The following is a 20,602-nucleotide window of genomic DNA, read 5'->3' as shown; positions in this document are numbered from 1 at the left end:
TTTGGCATTACCGCCAAAGGCCTCACACTTAAAGTTCCCATCTCTGGCTGTAATCCTTCTTTCCATCAGTCCCTATACAAGTTCCAAACTGAACAATCCATTGCCCTCACCCACCTAATCCTTCACCTACACATCAACTCAGCCAATGAACACACCCGTCAACTCCTATCCTTAATAAAAGTCCTCAATCTTTCCTCTCCCACATCCACACCGGCTGTTCAGAGCATCCTCCTACAGGCCAATCGCAAATTAGAACAGCATGCCACCCTTCACCTCAAAAAACTATCCAATCTCCTGGTTTCCCACCTCCGGAAAGGCAACTCACTCACCCTTCACAACCTTTCCAGCAAACCTCAACCTCCTCTCATTGCACACACACCCAGTCTCTCCCATCTACTCAATCTCCCACTTCCAGCTCCACTCCCCCCAAAACCTCAAAATTCCAATCAACACAATCTGGAACCACAACACCCTAATTCAGTAGTTAACCTTTCCTCCAAACCTCTCTCCCAATCTGAAACCTCTGTCCTATCCAAAGGCCTCACCTTCAGCCCCACTCCCAGATTCAACCAAACAGCCCTTGTCAAAGATTTACTGTCCTACACCCGTACTCTCTGCTGGAAATATCACTTTGCCACAAAGAAAAATGATCCTAATCCTACTCCTAATGGTCCAACTCCCCAAGACACCATCCAAATTGAACCCTGCCTGGAACAGTTCCGTCCTCCGTCACAGCGGGACCCACCTCCTCTTCCTCAAAATCACCCTCTCCAAACTTTCCAGGAATTTCTGACTTCCAGCCTTGCCTCTCAATCCTTCTTAAAAAACCTTAATCCTACTCCCAACATCACCACTGCTGAAGCCCAGGCTATCCGTGATCTGAAGGCTGACCGATCCATCGTCATTCTTCCGGCGGACAAGGGTTCCACAACCGTGGTACTCGATCGTCGGGAATATGTGGCTGAGGGACTGCGTCAGCTTTCAGATAACACTACATACAAAGTTTGCCAAGGTAATCCCATTCCTGATGTCCAGGCGGAGCTTCAAGGAATCCTCAGAACCTTAGGCCCCCTACAAAACCTTTCACCTGACTCCATCAACCTCCTGACCCCACCTACACCCCGCACCCCTACCTTCTTCCTAAAATTCACAAACCCAATCATCCCGGCCGTCCCATTGTAGCTGGCTACCAAGCCCCCACAGAACGTATCTCTGCCTACGTAGATCAACACCTTCAACACATTACATGCAGTCTCCCATCCTTCATCAAAGACACCAACCACTTTCTCGAATGCCTGGAATCCTTACCCAGTCTGTTACCCCTGGAAACCATTCTTGTCACCATTGATGCCACTTCCTTATACACAAATATTCCGCACGTCCAGGGCCTCGCTGCGATGGAGCACTTCCTTTCACGCCGATCACCTGCCACCCTACCAAAAACCTCTTTCCTCATTACCTTAGCCAGCTTCATCCTGACCCACAACTTCTTCACTTTCGAAGGCCAGACATACCAACAATTAAAGGGAACAGCCATGGGCACCAGCATGGCCCCCTTGTACGCCAACCTATTCACGGGTCGCTTAGAGGAAGCCTTCTTGGTTACCCAGGCCTGCCAACCCAAGGTTTGGTACAGATTTATTGATGACATCTTCATGATCTGGACTCACAGTGAAGAAGAACTCCAGAATTTCCTCTCCAACCTCAACTCCTTTGGTTCCATCAGATTCACCTGGTCCTACTCAAAATCCCATGCCAGTTTCCTTGACGTTGACCTCCACCTGTCCAATGGCCAGCTTCACACGTCTGTCCACATCAAACCCACCAACAAGCAACAGTACCTCCATTATGACAGCTGCCACCCATTCCACATCAAACGGTCCCTAGGTCTTCGTGGCAAACGAATCTGCTCCAGTACGGAATCCCTGTACCATTACACCAACAACCTGAAAACAGCTTTCGCATCCCGCAACTACCCGCCCGACCTGGTACAGAAGCAATTAACCAGAGCCACTTCCTCATCTCCTCAAACCCAGAACCTCGCACAGAAGAACCCCAAAAGCGCCCCACTTGTGACAGGATACTTTCCGGGACTGGATCAGACTCTCAATGTGGCTCTCCAGCAGGGATACGACTTCCTCAAATCCTGCCCTGAAATGAGATCCATCCTTCATGAAATCCTCCCCACTCCACCAAGAGTGTCTTTCCGCCGTCCACCTAACCTGCGTAACCTCTTAGTTCATCCCTATGAAATCCCCAAACCACCTTCCCTACCCTCTGGCTCCTACCCTTGTAACCGCCCCCGATGTAAAACCTGTCCCATGCACTCTCCAACCACCACCTACTCCAGTCCTGTAACCCGGAAGGTGTACACGATCAAAGGCAGAGTCACGTGTGAAAGCACCCACGTGATTTACCAACTGACCTGCCTACACTGTGAAGCTTTCTATGTGGGAATGACCAGCAACAAACTGTCCATTCGCATTAATGGACACAGGCAGACAGTGTTTGTTGGTAATGAGGATCACCCTGTGGCTAAACATGCCTTGGTGCACGGCCAGCACATCTTGGCACAGTGTTACACCGTCCGGGTTATCTGGATACTTCCCACTAACACCAACCTGTCAGAACTCCGGAGATGGGAACTTGCCCTTCAGTATATCCTCTCTTCTCGTTATCCGCCAGGCCTCAATCTCCGCTAATTTCAATTTGCCGCCACTCATACCTCACCTGTCTTTCAACAACATCTTTGCCTCTTTACTTCCACCCAACTGACATCTCTGCCCAAACTCTTTGCCTTTACAAATGTCTGCTTGTGTCTGTGTATGTGCGGATGGATATGTGTGTGTGTGCGAGTGTATACCTGTCCTTTTTTCCTTTTTTCCCCCTAAGGTAAGTCTTTCCGCTCCTGGGATTGGAATGACTCCTTACCCTCTCCCTTAAAACCCACATCCTTTTGTCTTTCCTTCTCCTTCCTTCTTTCCTGATGAGGCAACAGTTTGTTGTGAAAGCTTGAATTTTGTGTGTATGTTTGTGTTTGTTTGTGTGTCTATCGACCTGTCAGCACTTTCGTTCGGTAAGTCACATCATCTGTGTTTTTAGATATATTCTAATAGTGAGAGTCCCAAAGATGAGTGTCATGTCCTATAATCCTCTGCTGCAACACCATACAGAGGTGCATCAAATATGATAATTTTAGACTCTTTAATATGACTTCATATATTAATATAATTAAAATATCTATGCATGCATTTTTAAATTTTGTTTCAATATTCCAATGTATGTGCAATAACACATTAATAGTTAGTTACACGCCCACATTAGCTTTCAATGTGGAAAAAAAAAAAGAAGAAGAAGAAGAAGAAGAAACGGGGGTGGGGGGATTTAACTCCTGCTTGTTCTTCTGGTATTACATCACTGTATTTTAAACATTTTAACTATGACGTAATCCGTCTGTTTTGTAGGTTTCTCACTGAAACTACGTGTGATTGTTCCAGAAAATAAACCATTTTTAAAAAGAGGAAGATCCGTGTTGATGGCCTGGTCTTTTGAAGCAGAATACAAGCTTGATTTGGTAAGACTGGGAAAGAAATTGTCCAAGGTATATCAGAGGAACCATTCTAGTATTTGCTGTTATTTACAAAAACTGTGAAAAATATAACAAAGCCTGACAAAAAAAGTGAAGCACTAGAAGGGGAAGAAGGAATGAAATGAAACCTCATGGGCTGTGATGGTCTAGGATGTTATTTCAGTGGTTATAAAATCAAGAGTACAAAGAACTTAGCAATATGAGCACACTTATCAGTAGCATGCTTCCCCGACAAACTGATACAAAAAGGGACCTGAATTTCCCAAATGGTAATATCACCCCCCCCCCCCCCATGAACCATGGACCTTGCTGTTGGTGGGGAGGCTTGCGTGCCTCAGTGATACAGATAGCCGTACCGTAGGTGCAACCACAACAGAGGGGTATCTGTTGAGAGGCCAGACAAACGTGTGGTTCCTGAAGAGGGGCAGCAGCCTTTTCAGTAGTTGCAAGGGCAACAGTCTGGATGATTGACTGATCTGGCCTTGTAACAATAACCAAAACGGCCTTGCTGTGCTGGTACTGCGAACGGCTGAAAGCAAGGGGAAACTACAGCCGTAATTTTTCCCGAGGACATGCAGCTTTACTGTATGATTAAATGATGATGGCGTCCTCTTGGGTAAAATATTCTGGAGGTAAAATAGTCCCCCATTCGGATCTCCGGGCGGGGACTACTCAAGAGGATGTCGTTATCAGGAGAATGAAAACTGGCGTTCTACGGGTAGGAGCGTGGAATGTCAGATCCCTTAATCGGGCAGGTAGGTTAGAAAATTTAAAAAGGGAAATGGATAGGTTAAAGTTAGATATAGTGGGAATTAGTGAAGTTCGGTGGCAGGAGGAACAAGACTTCTGGTCAGGTGACTACAGGGTTATAAACACAAAATCAAATAGGGGTAATGCAGGAGTAGGTTTAATAATGAATAGGAAAATAGGAATGCGGGTAAGCTACTACAAACAGCATAGTGAACGCATTATTGTGGCCAAGATAGGTATGAAGCCCACACCTACTACAGTAGTACAAGTTTATATGCCAACTAGCTCTGCAGATGACGAAGAAATTGAAGAAATGTATGATGAAATAAAAGAAATTATTCAGATAGTGAAGGGAGACGAAAATTTAATAGTCATGGGTGACTGGAATTCGAGTGTAGGAAAAGGGAGAGAAGGAAACATAGTAGGTGAATATGGATTGGGGCTAAGAAATGAAAGAGGAAGCCGCCTGGTAGAATTTTGCACAGAGCATAACTTAATCATAGCTAACACTTGGTTTAAGAATCATGAAAGAAGGTTGTATACATGGAAGAACCCTGGAGATACTAAAACGTATCAGATAGATTATATAATGGTAAGACAGAGATTTAGGAACCAGGTTTTAAATTGTAAGACATTTCCAGGGGCAGATGTGGACTCTGACCACAATCTATTGGTTATGACCTGTAGATTAAAACTGAAGAAATTGCAAAAAGGTGGGAATTTAATGAGATGGGACCTGGATAAACTGAAAGAACAAGAGTTTGTACAGAGTTTCAGGGAGAGCATAAGGGAACAATTGACAGGAATGGGGGAAAGAAATACAGTAGAAGAAGAATGGGTAGCTTTGAGGGATGAAATAGTGAAGGCAGCAGAGGATCAAGTAGGTAAAAAGACGAGGTCTAGTAGAAATCCTTGGGTAACAGAAGAAATATTGAATTTAATTGATGAAAGGAGAAAATATAAAAATGCAGTAAATGAAGCAGGCAAAAAGGAATACGAACGTCTCAAAAATGAGATCGACAGGAAGTGCAAAATGGCTAAGCAGGGATGGCTAGAGGACAAATGTAAGGATGTAGAGGCTTATCTCACTAGTGGTAAGATAGATACTGCCTACAGGAAAATTAAAGAGCCCTTTGGAGATAAGAGAACGACTTGTATGAATATCAAGAGCTCAGATGGAATCCCAGTTCTAAGTAAGGAAGGGAAAGCAGAAAGGTGGAAAAATATATAGAGGGTCTATACAAGGGTGATGTACTTGAGGACAACATTATGGAAATGGAAGAGGATGTAGATGAAGATGAAATGGGAGATACAATACTGCGTGAAGAGTTTGACAGAGCACTGAAAGACCTGAGTCGAAACAAGGCCCCCGGAGTAGACAACATTCCATTGGAACTACTGACGGCCTTGGGAGAGCCAGTCCTGACAAAACTCTACCATCTGGGGAGCAAGATGTATGAAACAGGTGAAATACCCTCAGACTTCAAGAAGAATATAATAATTCCAATCCCAAAGAAAGCAGGTGTTGACAGATGTGAAAATTACCGAACCATCAGTTTAATAAGTCACAGCTGCAAAATACTAACACGAATTCTTTACAGACGAATGGAAAAACTAATAGAAGCCAACCTCGGGGAAGGTAAGTTTGGATTCCGTAGAAACACTGGAACACGTGAGGCAATACTGACCTTACGACTTATCTTAGAAGAAAGATTAAGGAAAGGCAAACCTACGTTTCTAGCATTTGTAGACTTAGAGAAAGCTTTTGACAATGTTGACTGGAATACTCTCTTTCAAATTCTAAAGGTGGCAGGGGTAAAATACACGGAGCGAAAGGCTATTTACAATTTGTACAGAAACCAGATGGCAGTTATAAGAGTCGAGGGACATGAAAGGGAAGCAGTGGTTGGGAAGGGAGTAAGACAGGGTTGTAGCCTCTCCCCGATGTTATTCAATCTGTATATTGAGCAAACAGTAAAGGAAACAGAAGAACAATTCGGAGTAGGTATTAAAATCCATGGAGAAGTAATAAAAAGTTTGAGGTTCGCCGATGACATTGTAATTCTGTCATAGACAGCAAAGGACTTGGAAGAGCAGTTGAACGGAATGGACAGTGTCTTGAAAGGAGGATATAAGATGAACATCAACAAAAGCAAAACGAGGATAATGGAATGTAGTCGAATTAAGTCGGGTGATGCTGAGGGAATTAGATTAGGAAATGAGACACTTAAAGTAGTAAAGGAGTTTTGCTATTTGGTGAGCAAAATAACTGATGATGGTTGAAGTAGAGAGGATATAAAATGTAGACTGGCAATGGCAAGGAAAGCGTTTCTGAAGAAGAGAAATTTGTTAACATCGAGTATAGATTTAAGTGTCAGGAAGTCATTTTTGAAAGTATTTGTATGGAGTGTAGCCATGTATGGAAGTGAAACATGGACGATAAATAGTTTGGACAAGAAGAGAATAGAAGCTTTCGAAATGTGGTGCTACAGAAGAGTGCTGAAGATGAGGTGGGTAGATCATGTAACTAATGAGGAGGTATTGAATAGGATTGGGGAGAAGAGAAGTTTGTGGCACAACTTGACTAGAAGAAGGGATCGGTTGGTAGGACATGTTCTGAGGCATCAAGGGATCACCAATTTAGTATTGGAGGGCAGCGTGGAGGGTAAAAATCGTAGAGGGAGACCAAGAGATGAATACACTAAGCAGATTCAGATGGATGTAGGTTGCAGTAGGTACTGGGAGATGAAGAAGCTTGCACAGGATAGAGTAGCATGGAGAGCTGCATCAAACCAGTCTCAGGACTGAAGACCACAACAACAACAACAACAATATCACCGACCAGATGATCACATACTTATATACGAGAGGTGCAAGGAGTGTATGACAGATATTAGGTCTTACATAGGGACTAAAGTCGACATAGACTATTACCTAGTAATCGCAAACTACAAACGCAGCTATTGTATAAAAGAATGAGGAACAGCATGACCAAAGGAAAGTTTGATATTGAGAAACTGAAGAATACAGAGTTGTGTCACCAGTATAATATTAAGAGTGCATAAAAAAAGATAGAAATTGTGCAGAAAACAGGAAAAAGTCAAGAAAATGAAAAGAAAAACAAATAAGACTCTGAAGACAGAGAAAATAAGTTAACAAGAAAGTATTAATGAAAAATGGGGGCTAATACAATGTCCGACAGCAGAAAAATATTTCAGATGATGAAACGTGAGGAATGGTCAAAGATATGAGGCATTACTTATTAATGATAAGGATGGAAATATGCTAACAGACAAGGAAAAGATTCTGAACAGGTTGAGGGAATATATTGAGAAACTGCTGAATGCTGAAGATCCTGACTTGCTAAGTAGGCACATGTTGATTGTGACACTCATCTGTATGTATTGCCATTTTGATGTTCATAATCGAGATCAGGCACTCCCAGTGCATCTTCCATAGGTCAGCCTCAGTATGTCAGTTTCTAACTAACTGGTTCATTCTCATGCCTGACCTACCGAGGCTGCACAAAAAGTGCCTGAGCTTGATAATGAACATCAAAATGGCAATACATGCTTTATACAGCAATCATAGGTAACTGTCACACCATGTGCTTACGTAACAAGTCAGCATCAAATACAGATCAATAAATTATGAGACAGTATTTCTGGCTAACCCTTCTCTTCAGGAGGTAAAATATTTAGTACTAATAAAGGATATGCAATAGTAGTGACCAGTAATTTTATCTCACAATTTATTTGTTTTCTTCCTCTGGTATAATAAAAATTACAGCTCAGTTGTTGCTTGCAGCCCCATACAAGAGTAACAAAGAGATGCAACTCATTATTATTTATCAAACAATGGAAAATCCAGGATGGAATGTAACAATATTATGAAAAGGAAAGTTGTCACTCACCATATAGTGGAGATGCTGAGTCGCAGATAGCCAAAACAAAAAGACTGTCGCAAATAAGCTTCCTGCCAGCAAGGCCTTCATCAAAAATAGACCACACACACACACACACACACACACACACACACACACACACACACACACACACACACACACACACATATGCTAAGACAACTCACACACACGACTTCAGCCTCTGGTGGTAGCTGAAGTCACACTGTGAGAAACATAAGCAGTGCATGATGCGAGTGGCAACTGGGTGGGGGGTAAGGAGGAGGCTGGGGTGGGGAGAGGGAGGAATATCAAGGTAGGAGTGAAGGACAGTGGAGTGCTGCTGGGGAGCATGCAAGAACGAGGTGGAGAGGCTAGGTGCAGTCTGGAGGCTAGACATAGGTGCAGTTTGGTGCCTAGACAAGAGGGCAGGGAAGAGGTGTGGGTAAGGGGGGGGGGGGAGGCCAGGAGGGGTGTAGTGGAAAAGAAGAGAAGTAAAAAGACTGGTTGCATTGGTGTGACCCACCCCTCCCACAGTGGTATTCCACCATCCACCGAACCTACATAATATACTCATTCATCCCTACATAGCTCCTGCTCCCAACCCTTTACCTCATGGATCATATCCCTGTAATAGACCAGATGCAAGACCTGTCCCATACATCTACATCTACGTGATTACTCTGCTATTCACAATAAAGTACCTGGCAGAGGGTTCAATGAACCCCTTTCAAGCTCTCTCTCTACCATTCCACTCGAACGGCGTGTGGGAAAAACGAGCACTTAAATTTTTCTGTGCAAGCCCTGATTTATTTTATCATGATGATCATTTCTCCCTATGTAGGTGGGTGCCAACAGAATGTTTTCGCAGTCGGAGGAGAAAACTGGTGACTGGAATTTCATGAGAAGATCCCGTCGCAACGAAAAACGCCTTTGTTTAATAATTGCCACTCCAATTCACATATCATGGCTGTGGCACTGTCTCCCCTTCTTCCCGATAATACAAAACGAGTTGCCGTTCTTTGTACTTTTTCGATGTCAACCGTCAGTCCCATCTGATGCGGATCCCACACCGCACAGCAATACTCTAGAATAGGGCGGACAAGTGTGGCGTAAGCCGTCTCTTTAGTAGATCTGTTGCACCTTCTAAGTGTTCTGCCAATGAATCGCAGTCTTTGGTTGGCTCTACCCACAACATTATGTGTGTGATCGTTCCAATTTAGGGTATTTGTAATTGTAACCCCTAAGTACTTAGTTGAATTTACAGTCATCCGATTTGTGTGACTTATTGCACAATCGAAATTTAGCAGATTTCTTTTAGTACTCATGTGAATAACTTCAAACTTTTCTTTATTCAGGGTCCATTGCCAGTTTTCGCACCATACAGATATCTTTATCTAAATCATTTTTGCAATTTGTTTTGGTCATCTGATGACTTTACAAGACAGTACATGACAGCATCATCTGCAAACAATCTAAGATGGCTACTGAGATTGTCTCCTATGTAGTTAACATAGATCAGGAACAATAGAGGGCCTACAACACTTCCTTGGGGAACGCTGGATATTATTTCTGTTTTACTCGATGACTTTCCGTCTATTACTATGAACTGTGACCTTTCTGACAGGAAATCACGAATCCAGTCACACAACTGAGGTGGTATTCCATAGGCACGCAGTTTGGTTAGAAGGTGCTTGTGAGGAACAGTGTCGAAAGCCTTCTGAAAATCAAAAAATGTGGAATCCACTTGACATCCCCTGTTGATAGCACTCATTACTTCACGAGTATCAACAGCTAGTTGTATTTCGCAAGAATGATATTTTCTGAATCCATGCTGACTACGTGTCAATAAATTGTTTTCTTCGAGGTACTTCATAATGTTCTAATACAGTATATATTCCAAAACACTACTGCAAATCAACGTTGGTGACATGGGCCTGTAATTCAACGGATTACTTCTACTTCCCTTTTTGATATTGGTGTGACTTGAGAAATTTTCCATCTTTAGGTACGGATCTTTCTGTGAGTGACCTGGTGTATATAATTGCTAAATATGGAGCTATTGTATCAGCATACTCTGAGAGGAACCTGACTGATATACAATCTGGACCAGAAGCCTTGCTTTTATTAAGTGATTTAAGCTGCTTTGTGACACTGGGGATGTCTATTTCTATGTTTCTCATCTTGCCAGTTGTTCTTGATTGTAATTCACGAATATTTACTTCATCTTCTTTGGTGAAGGAGTTTCGGAAAAGCGTGTTTAATAATTCTGCTTTAGTGGCACTGTCATCAGTGCATTCACCGTTGTTATCGCGCAGTGAAGGTATTGACTGCATCTTGCTGCTGGTATGCTTTATGTACTACCAGAATCTCTTTGGGTTTTCTGCCACATTTCGAAACAGAGTTTCATTGTGGAAATTATTGATAGCATCTCACATTGAAGTACGCACTATATTTCGAACTTCTGCAAAACTTTACCAGTCTTAGGGATTTTGCATTCTTTTAAATTTGGTATGATTTTTTCGCTGCTTCTGCAACAACGATCTGATCCATTTTGTGTACCATGGGGGATCAGTACAATCACTTATTAATTTATGTGGTATGTATCTCTCAATTGCTGTTGATAGTATCTCTTTGAAATCATTCCACAACTTTTCTATGCTTACATGATCAGATCGGAAGGAGTGCAGACTGTCCCTTAAAAAGGTGTTAAGAGCATTTTTATCAGCTTTTTTAAATAGATATACTTTGTGTTTCTTTTTGATGGTTGTAGCAGTTACGTATTCAGCCTAGCAGCTACTGCCTTGTGGTCACTAATCCCTGTATTTGTCACGATAGTCACTATTTGTCCAGGATCATTTGTTGCTAAGAGGTCAAGTATGCTTTCACAACGATTTACGCTACAAGTGGGCTCATGAACTAATTGTTCAAAATCATTTTCTGAGAAAGCATTCAGTACAATTTCAGATGACGTTTTACGCCTGCTGCCGGCTTTAAACAAATAATTTTTCCAGCATGTCAAGGGCAGATTGAAGTCAGCACCGACTTTAATTGTATGAGTGGGGTATCTATTTGAAACGAGACTCAAGTTTTCTTTGAACTGTTCAGCAACTATATCTTCTCAGTATGGGGGTCGGTAAACGACCCAATTAATAGTTTAGTCCGATTGTCAAGTATAACCTCTACCCATACTATTTCGCAGGAACTATCTACTTCAATTTCACTACAAGGCAAACTACTTTTGGCAGCAATAAATACTCCCACCACCAACTGTATTTAATCTATCCTTTCTGAACACTGTTAGATCGTCAGAAAAAATTTCTGCTGAGTTTATTTCCGTCTTTAGGCAGCTTTCTGTACCTATAACTATTTGAGCTTCAGTGCTTTCTATTAGGGCTTGGAGATCTGTTTCTTTCCCAACACAGCTACGACAATTTACAACTACAATACCGATCGTATCTACAACTAACTTACTGTGTTTTATATGCCCCCTTTTAGACAGACGCCCTTTCTGTGATTCCCTGAGGCCCTCTAACCTAAAAAACCACCCAGTCCCTTCCACACAGCCCCGCTACCTGTGTAGCCACTTCCTGTGTGTAGTGGTCTCCTGACCTATTAAGTGGAACTCAGAAACCCACCACCTGATGGCGCAAGTCAAGGAATCTGCAGCCTACACGGCACGGTCACAGAACTGCCTTAGCCTCTGATTCAGACACTACACTCAGCTCTGCATCAAAGGACCACACTCAGTTCTATCGACGATGCTGCAGATGGTGAGATCAGCCTTAATCTCGCAAGCAAGACTGGCAGTCTTTATTTACCACTTCTGCTAGCCACCCAAGACCAGAGAGAATCTCCTCTGATCCAAAGCGACATACGCCATTGGTACAGACATGAGCCACCACCTGCAGTTGGCTGCACCCTAACTCTTCATGGCATCCGGAAGCAGCCTTTCCACATCCAGAATGACTCCCCCCAGTATGCATACGGAGTGCACACTGGCTTTCTTCCACTCCTTGGCAGCCATGTTCCTAAGGGGCGCCTAGCACTGGAGTTGCAACTACCAGCAAAACCAACCCTCTGAGAAAGCTCAGATCTTCTGGGCCGAGATGCTTCCTCTGGAACAGGGTGGATGACTGCATCCGGCTCAGATACATCGTCAACCACAGATAACGCCCAAAACCTGTTTGTTAAACGAACCAGGGAGGCCCTACGATCAGCCCCTCGGAAAGTTGTTCGCTGTCTGCGAGACTTTGGAATGATCTCCCACTTGATAACGGGTGAGGTGTCAACCTCAGTGCAGGCAGTACCCAGGGCGGCCACAGCAGTGGACCAAACAGGGGACACGTGGGATGTGCTCAACGTCTCTTGCATACCCACGTCCAACACCCCACAGTGATGCCCCTTGGCAGCAGCCTCAAGCTGTGTGACGGAAGCCAACGCAGCCTGGAGCTGTAAGCAAAAGGTCACCAACTCAGCTAGCATCCGTACACAGCAATCACAGTTCCTATCCAATACTGCAGTCACTCCCATTTGAAGCTCGTAAAAATATACAACAAACGAACGGTGTACTCGGCTTATTAGCAACAGGAATTCGAAGTGCTCTCTCACTAACAGTCTAAATGACACTGAGCTTCATTAACCAAAACAAACAAAAGCCTGTACGATCCGAGGGTCGATAGCAGCGGTGGTGCGGTATGCTACACTGTTATTAAAATAAAAGCTTGTGCATATTAAGCACTTGAACACGCAAGCCATTACAAAAATAATCTAGTAACTACACAGGTATCTGTCGCTCCTACTGGAAGCTCATAAAAATGTACAACAAATAGTGTACTTGCCTTCTTAGCAGCAGGAACGTGAAGTGCTCTGTCACTGACGGTTTACCCTCCCACCATCACCTACTCCAGTCTGGTGACAAACATCACCTATCCCATCACAGGCAGGGCTACCTGCGAAACCAGTCATGTAATCTACAAGCTAAGCTGCAACCACTGTGCTGCATTCTATGTGGGCATGACAACCAACAAGCTGTCTGTCCAAATGAATGGCCACCAGTAAACTGTTGCCAAGTAACAAGAAGACCACCCTGTTGCTGAGCACACTGCCCAACACATCTTTCATTTCAATGACTGCTTCACAGTCCGTGCCATTATGGATCCTTCCCACCAACACCAACTTTTCTGAATTGTGCAGGTGGGAACTCTCCCTCCAATATATCACACATCCCTATAACCCTCCTAGCCTCAACCTTTGTTAGTCATCTTCACCCATACAGCATGTCAGAAAGGTTATGCAATTGTGAATCAAATTCATAAATTTAGTACAGCTGTGCAATCCTTACCAACGTCTGTTTCCTTCAGGTATTCTTAAAATCAATATATAACTGTTATAATTGTTTAGGCATGATGTTCATCACCATGTAATCACTAGAGATGTGCTATAAATCACTGACTGATAATGCAATTTAAGAGCTCTTGGTCATCCAAATGTGAGTAAGCTGTGGAGATTTGTTCAACAAAGTTTTGAGCAGTTTGCACTGCCTTAAATGGATCATACTATCACACCAATAGTGTGGGGAAAGTGAAACGTTTATTTTATTGAAGTGGCCACTATCTGAGCTATTCTGAGGAAACTGTATTATGTCTCTAGGATCAGTGGAAGCAGTGCCTTACAATGGATTATGCTTTTATGCTGCATTACTTGAAAGATGGAAGTGAAGTGAGGATTTTTGGTGGTGCATCGGCAACAGCAAACAGTTTGTGTGTTATACTGAGAGTTCAGATTGAGGAACTACACTCGAATTGTCAGCCAATGATTAACTTTGGTCTAGTTCTGTCTCCATTACTGATCCAATAATTACCAATCATAAAACAATGTAAATAAAGTTTTGCATTCTCTGAAAGGTTTAATAACATTTTCAATGCTCTGCTATACAACCAGTTCAACACAAAGATGTGTGAAGAAATTCATAAGTCACGCAAAGTAGAAACAATAAGTTTAATTCAGATTTAAACACAAAAAATAATTAGTACAAAAACAAACCTCTGCCACATCCGTCAGAATCTTCACAAAATCCCGTTCAGTGTTTATTAGCTCACGGACGACACTAGACCTGACCTGGTCATTAGACAAGAGGGAGACACTTGTGCGACGCCGAAGTTGAGATGTAGCAGCTGAACCTGCAGCCATGGCAGCAAGACAGTCTTCCACTGTATCCTCTTGACTCACACGTAACTGGAACAAATTATCATCAAATATTTAAAATTGGAACTAACTGCAACTAGGTACATTCACAGAAATGAACAGAAGCACTGTTAACTCCACAATTTCCTTGAAAGAAGTACCTTTCTTGCATGAAGGTGTTTTTATTTAAAATAAACACTTTACTTCACTTGCGATAGGCTAATTTCATCTCAATAGTCATTATCAAGTACCATAACACAAATATTACATTGTTTGCTTCCATGCTGACAAATGAAAGCATATTATAAATGTCATTTTGTTCTGATGCTTCACAACGCTATACGTGGCAAAACAAAATATCGCAAACTGAACAAAATTTCTGTTGGATTCAATGCAGCTATAGACCCAAGCAAAAAAACTGTCACTATGTTTCTTTTATTCTATACACTGGGCAAAGTATTTCAACAATTAAATATATTGCTGTGAATAATTTATCAAGACTGTAAATCAATTTGTGCAGTGTACAACATTACACATTAATTTAAGATAGCTGAAGAGAGAGACTTTTAGCTTCAGGCAGAACTCACCCTGACAAAGGCAGCTGGAAACCAGCCACTGTCTTCTCCTCTCGTCCCCCACCACCAGTCCCTGTTGACTGAGTCAAGAACTTCTATGACATCTCCTGCTCGGAAAGCCAGCTCTTCAGGTTCCATTGTTACATGATCCCACACTGCTTCTGCCAAGATTACCAGATCTTCATCCATGGCCTTATTACAACAAACATGAGACTTCATAATTATGTTGCCATGACATACATCTAAGATTATAGAGAAAAAGACACTCAACAAACACAATTTCAAGTTTTGATGATAGAAAGACAATTTAAATTTGATTTTTGCCACTCATCCTAGTAGCAAAAAATCTGAATTTTCTGAATATGGCTCTACTTGTGAATGTCCTCAAATCATTTGAGAAAAATTTGTTTTAACTATCACTTAGAATACCACAGAAAATTGATCTCAGATCTTTATTGACAACAATCTACTTCAGTTTTAATTATATTTAGCATGAATATAATGGATGGAAATCTTCTATCAGTGGCAATTTCCGTGATAATACTACCACAGGTCACAGCTTAGTTGAGGTTTCCTATAACGGCCACAGGTTTGAGACATGCCCATGTGAATTTCCCTCACAGCATAGCACTGCCATCAAAGGCTGTGAAAAATGTTTTCCGCAGGCCATATATAAGCAAGCATTCTTCAGGAAAACTACATATGTACATACACCCAATGACACATAAACTGCTTCTGTTATTCCACACTCCTATCACAATGTTCCCATTCCCATTCCCATTGTAAAAATTACTGACAATGTTGATGGATCACACATATGGTTTCCCTTCTCTCAGATCCCATTTGCGACTTTGTGAGATGCACAGTGAACTCCACAGCACTTTCTCATTCCTCAGGGATTGCAATATTTTGCTACCTAGACTGCTTTACACAGCAGGAGAATCCAAGATGTCATCATTCTTGGATGATGCACAGAGATCTAACAGATTGTTACTGCACATATGTAATATATATTTTGTGCCATATCATGTGATCTAGGCATTATCAATCCATGGTAGTGCAGTAGTTATCACGTGACCTACACATTGTGAATCCATGATAACAGTATTGTTACAATTACATACTAAATATTGTGGACTTCTATTACAAAAACTGCAGTAATTTGCAATTTGTAAAATCAATAATGAAATCTTCTTTCAGATGTATCCAGGAAATACTACAACAAACAACTCAATGAAATATTTTTGAAACTGTAAAAAAATACAGTTTATTTCTTAATCTAACTACAGAAAGGGGCATTGATACGTATCTGTGATGCAATGACAAATAATTATGCAAAAAAGATGTATCGACAATTATTCTACAACGCTAAGTCACTTGTTTGCTTTTGGGTTTTCTTAAACCATATCACACACTACCCATTAAAATAAAACAAAAAATAAATCTGCATACCAAGTTAAATAAAGGGCAAGTTTTGTGAGTGTTACGGGCTACTGACAGTATGAGAAAATAATGTTGATTCTTAGACTTCTGCAACCAGAAATTCCTACTTTGGAAATTAAAACACATGGAGAAACGGGAAGCAGTGCACCCTCTTTTATTTGAATTAGGAAACTAATTTTACATTTTTCAACATTATCATGAGATTACTCATTATCATTATAGTATCATCATCATCATTATTACCACCGTCACTGCCGCCACTGCTGTTGCTTGGAAAAACTTGTAGCTATATTATCTGTTCAGGCTCCACTGTCTCAGGTGCAAGAACCACTGTTTCCATCATTTGACAACTCTGCTTAAGAAAAACAGCTATGATAGCACTTTGTTGCAATTAGATTTAGGGTGCAGAACCCAGGTTTTTTTTTAAAGGATTTTGCCTCATGTGGATCGGTTGTTGTGTCATTTGGCCCCCTTGCAGGAATCAGCCTCATTTTCCTTTGACGAAATATCTGATTAATTGTCCTCTTATCATCACAAGCACACCCATGTTACTGCAGATATGTGGTTCACCTGTAAAGGAGACTGCGTACAGGCTGCTAGCGTGACCTATTCTTGAGTACTGCTTGAGTGTTTGGGATCTGCAGCAGGTTGGATTAAAGGAAGACATCACAGCAATTGATAGGTGGGCTGCTAGATCTGTCGCGTGTATGTTTCATCAACACACAAATATTGTGGAGATGCTTTGGCGACTCAAATGAGAAGGTGAAGTCTTTTCAAGGATCACTAATGAGAAAATTTAGAAAACTTGGATTTGAAGCTGACTGCAGAACAATCCTATTGCCACTAACATACATTTCACATAAGGACTACAAAGATAAGATATCAGAAATCAGAGCTCAAACAGAAGCACTTAAGAGTCATTTTCCTCTTGACATATCTCCGAGTGGAACACAAAAGGAAATGACAAGTACTGGTATAGTGTAACCTCTGCCACGCACTGTATGGTGGCTTGCAGAGTATTTATGTAGACATGAATGTACGTAGAGGGTGTCATTCTTTTGTTGGGTTGTGACTCCCATGGTACTGCTCCGGGCAGTCTTAACCTTGCTACATCAAGGTCGCTGGGGAGCCTCCCATACTAAACAATGGGCACGTTTTGGCCTGGTATGGCACACAGGGTGGAGCACCTCGTCGTGGCATGCTGCCAGTGTTCGAATCAACAGGTGGCACCACACACTGTACTTTCCCTAGGCCAGAACCCATGCCGACTTGGGAATGAATCCATACAGTTTCCGCTGGACCTTTATTGGAAACTTTCTGGCTGTTGGTTGTTGATGCCTTTTCCAATTTTCTTACACTATTCATTGCCTGTCTACCATGGCAGAAATGACAGTCAAGGTGTTATCAGTAAATTTTCTATCAAATGCATAGCTTTCAACATTGTTTCGGATCAAAGTCCTCAATTTGTAGCTCAATCCTTTGAAGATTTTTGTTTCCGGATTGGCACCTGCCACATCACGGTGGCACAACCACATTTTCATCCACAACCCAATGGTTAGGCAGAATGTCTCATGAGGATCTTCACAATGCAAATGCTTAAGTATGTCATGGAACTCCCGGTGGAAGAGGCTCTTATGTTCTTTCTCAGTTCTTACAGGACGACTCCAACTGTGGAAGAGTGTGCGGCTGAACTGTTGTACAGTCGACAGCTGCAGACACTGCTCTATCTTCTACTTCAGGATGGGCATTCTGCAGTAGCATCAATGTCATCACGATCTGCGCCTGGCACTTAGGTCTGGGTTTGGACAACACCTGTGTTGCCTTTGAGACATCAAACATAGCCAGCACACGTGCCATTTGTTAATGGTGTGCACTGACGAGCACCCTGTGACATGCCAACCCAATTAGCTGCGCTCTTGGTTGGGCATTGAGACATCTCAGCGGCCCATAGTTCTGGTGCCTCTTCCACGGCATTGCCTTTTGTTGACTGCCCACCCTCCAGCTGGGGTCTTCCACTGCTCTGGCAGTGGCACAGACACACATGGGTGATGCAGCTTTGCCTCTAACCGCCCCTGTAGTGCTGGATCTTGCGGAAAGGAGGGAGGGGGATGCGGAGGCTTCGTTGGCACACCCATGGGCACCTCCTTCACTTACATCAGATTTGCCATCCCCCTTCTTACGCTGCCTCCTCACCCCAAGTATCCCCAGCTCCCGGCCATGATGCTGCAGTTTGCCAGTCTCTCTTGTACAAGCTACTAAATGACCATGTTCCCTATTTACTTTGCTGTGTCTATTTACTTTGCAGTGACTCAAATAAAAGTTATCAGTTTATTATAACCATGTTTCTTATTGTGTTCAGAGTCAGAATACACATGGCAGACCTCACAGCAGATAGATCGATGAAATCATAATGGTTAACGCAAGTCATATTGTTTCATCTATTGGAAGAGGAAGTGATTAGTGTTTAACATCCCATCCACACAACAACGACAAGCTCGAATTAGCGAAGGATGGAGAAGGAAATTGGCCATGCCCTTTTAAAGGATCTATCCCAGCATTTGCCTGAAGTGATTTAGGGAAATCCAGGAAAACCTAAATCAGGATGGCCAGACACAAGTTTGAACTGCCATCCTACCGAATGAAAGTCCAGTGTGCTAACAACTGCGCCTCCTCGCTCAGTATTTCATTTATTAAAATGTAAAATGCAAGGGAATCACAGTTATGTCACAGTTTAGGCTTTATTGCAGGCTTATAAGCAACATCTGCAAATTACTGTATATAATATTACTTGTTCTGTGAATGGGAAACGGTGTTAGAAACATGGCACATATTTTAAATGTAGCTGCAAATGTTCAAATCAACAGGATTAATTAATCAACAAAACAGCAATTTTAAGTGTAATAGGGCTGGTTATTCATTTTGTCAACTGTTACTTGGGGGATTCTTCCAGGATGACAACATTTCAATGTTGTAGTTTGTTGCAGAGCAAAGCTAAATCAGCTAAGTCCGATCTTCCATTGGTACTTCAAACTGCCTGTGAGTGCAGAAATATTTGAAAGAATGATACTGTAACAGGACCTGTCATTTGTCTTGACAGAAAAGGGTAATAGTTTGCTGAGTGGAGACCAATGAGACTCAGTCTTGACAAAGTAAAATATTTCATACGGACATTTTCACAAAATTCCTTTTTTTCCTTGTTTGCCACTTCCTTTTGTACTAGTTAGTAAATGTTACTTCCCCATACAAAATTCTGTATTAGCAATGGCAATGCATTCCTTCAACAAGATTCTATGACAATAATGGAAAGTTTCAAGATAGTGTACTTTTAGAACATATGTAATAAAGCACTAACGCATTGAGATTCAAACCAACATGCAAAATCAAATTCATAAGATATTTCATCTTCAGTTAATAATCACTTCCAAGTGCTGGCAATATTGTGTATTAGTTCACTTAACTTAATTCTAACTACACTGCAAACAGTAAAGTGCAGAAACATGTAAAAGTTATATACACTGTACCTGTTCAAATGATTTCTTCCTATCTGAAAGAGATGCAACAGATGACTCAGAATCAGACATCATCTCGTCATCAGAAGTTCCAGTGCGGGCATCATGTTCATCTTCGCTTAACACATTACTGGTGGATGTACGAGGTTTTCTCCGCAGGAGTGGAGATAATTCATTCAAACCTAGGGGCTGGCTCAGAGATCGCCTGAGTTGTGGCCTCGCAGAACGCCGTTTTGAGCTGTAAAAAAAATTGTGATTGTTTTATCTCTGATCAGAAAATTCATGTATGACACCTCATGTTCGTTTTAACACTGACAACCTGAACGAAATTCAATATTGTGCAAGCACCACAAAATTTAAGGCTCTGCAATCATTTATATATAACCATATGTAATGAAAAAAGCTAACTGGTTAGTTAAAATAGAAAGAAACATTCCAAATGGGAAAAATATATTAAAACAGAGATTCCATGACTTACCAAACGGGAAAGCGCTGGTAGATAGGCACAATAAAAAACACACAAACACACACACAAAATTTCGAGCTTTCGCAACCCCCGGTTGCTTCGTCAGGAAAGAGGGAAGGAGAGGGAAAGATGAAAGGATGTGGGTTTTAAGGGAGAGGCTAAGGAGTCATCCCAATCCCGGGA

General features: G+C 42.0%; 1 protein-coding gene across 1 annotated transcript in view; it reads right to left on the bottom strand.

Moving 5' to 3' along the window:
* Positions 1 to 20,602, bottom strand: part of LOC126235492 (spermatogenesis-associated protein 13) — a 104,985-nt gene that overhangs the window by 20,675 nt on the left and 63,708 nt on the right. The window contains exons 11-13 of the mRNA XM_049944211.1: positions 19,966 to 20,191; positions 15,014 to 15,193; positions 14,286 to 14,477 (exon numbers count right to left, since the gene is read on the bottom strand). Coding sequence (XP_049800168.1) covers positions 14,286 to 14,477; positions 15,014 to 15,193; positions 19,966 to 20,191 — 598 coding nt within the window. The remainder of the gene's footprint in view (positions 1 to 14,285; positions 14,478 to 15,013; positions 15,194 to 19,965; positions 20,192 to 20,602) is intronic.

This window comes from Schistocerca nitens, chromosome 2 (genome assembly GCF_023898315.1).
Source record: "Schistocerca nitens isolate TAMUIC-IGC-003100 chromosome 2, iqSchNite1.1, whole genome shotgun sequence".
Classification (NCBI taxonomy): domain Eukaryota; kingdom Metazoa; phylum Arthropoda; class Insecta; order Orthoptera; family Acrididae; genus Schistocerca; species Schistocerca nitens.
This window is presented reverse-complemented; position numbering and strand designations above follow the sequence as displayed.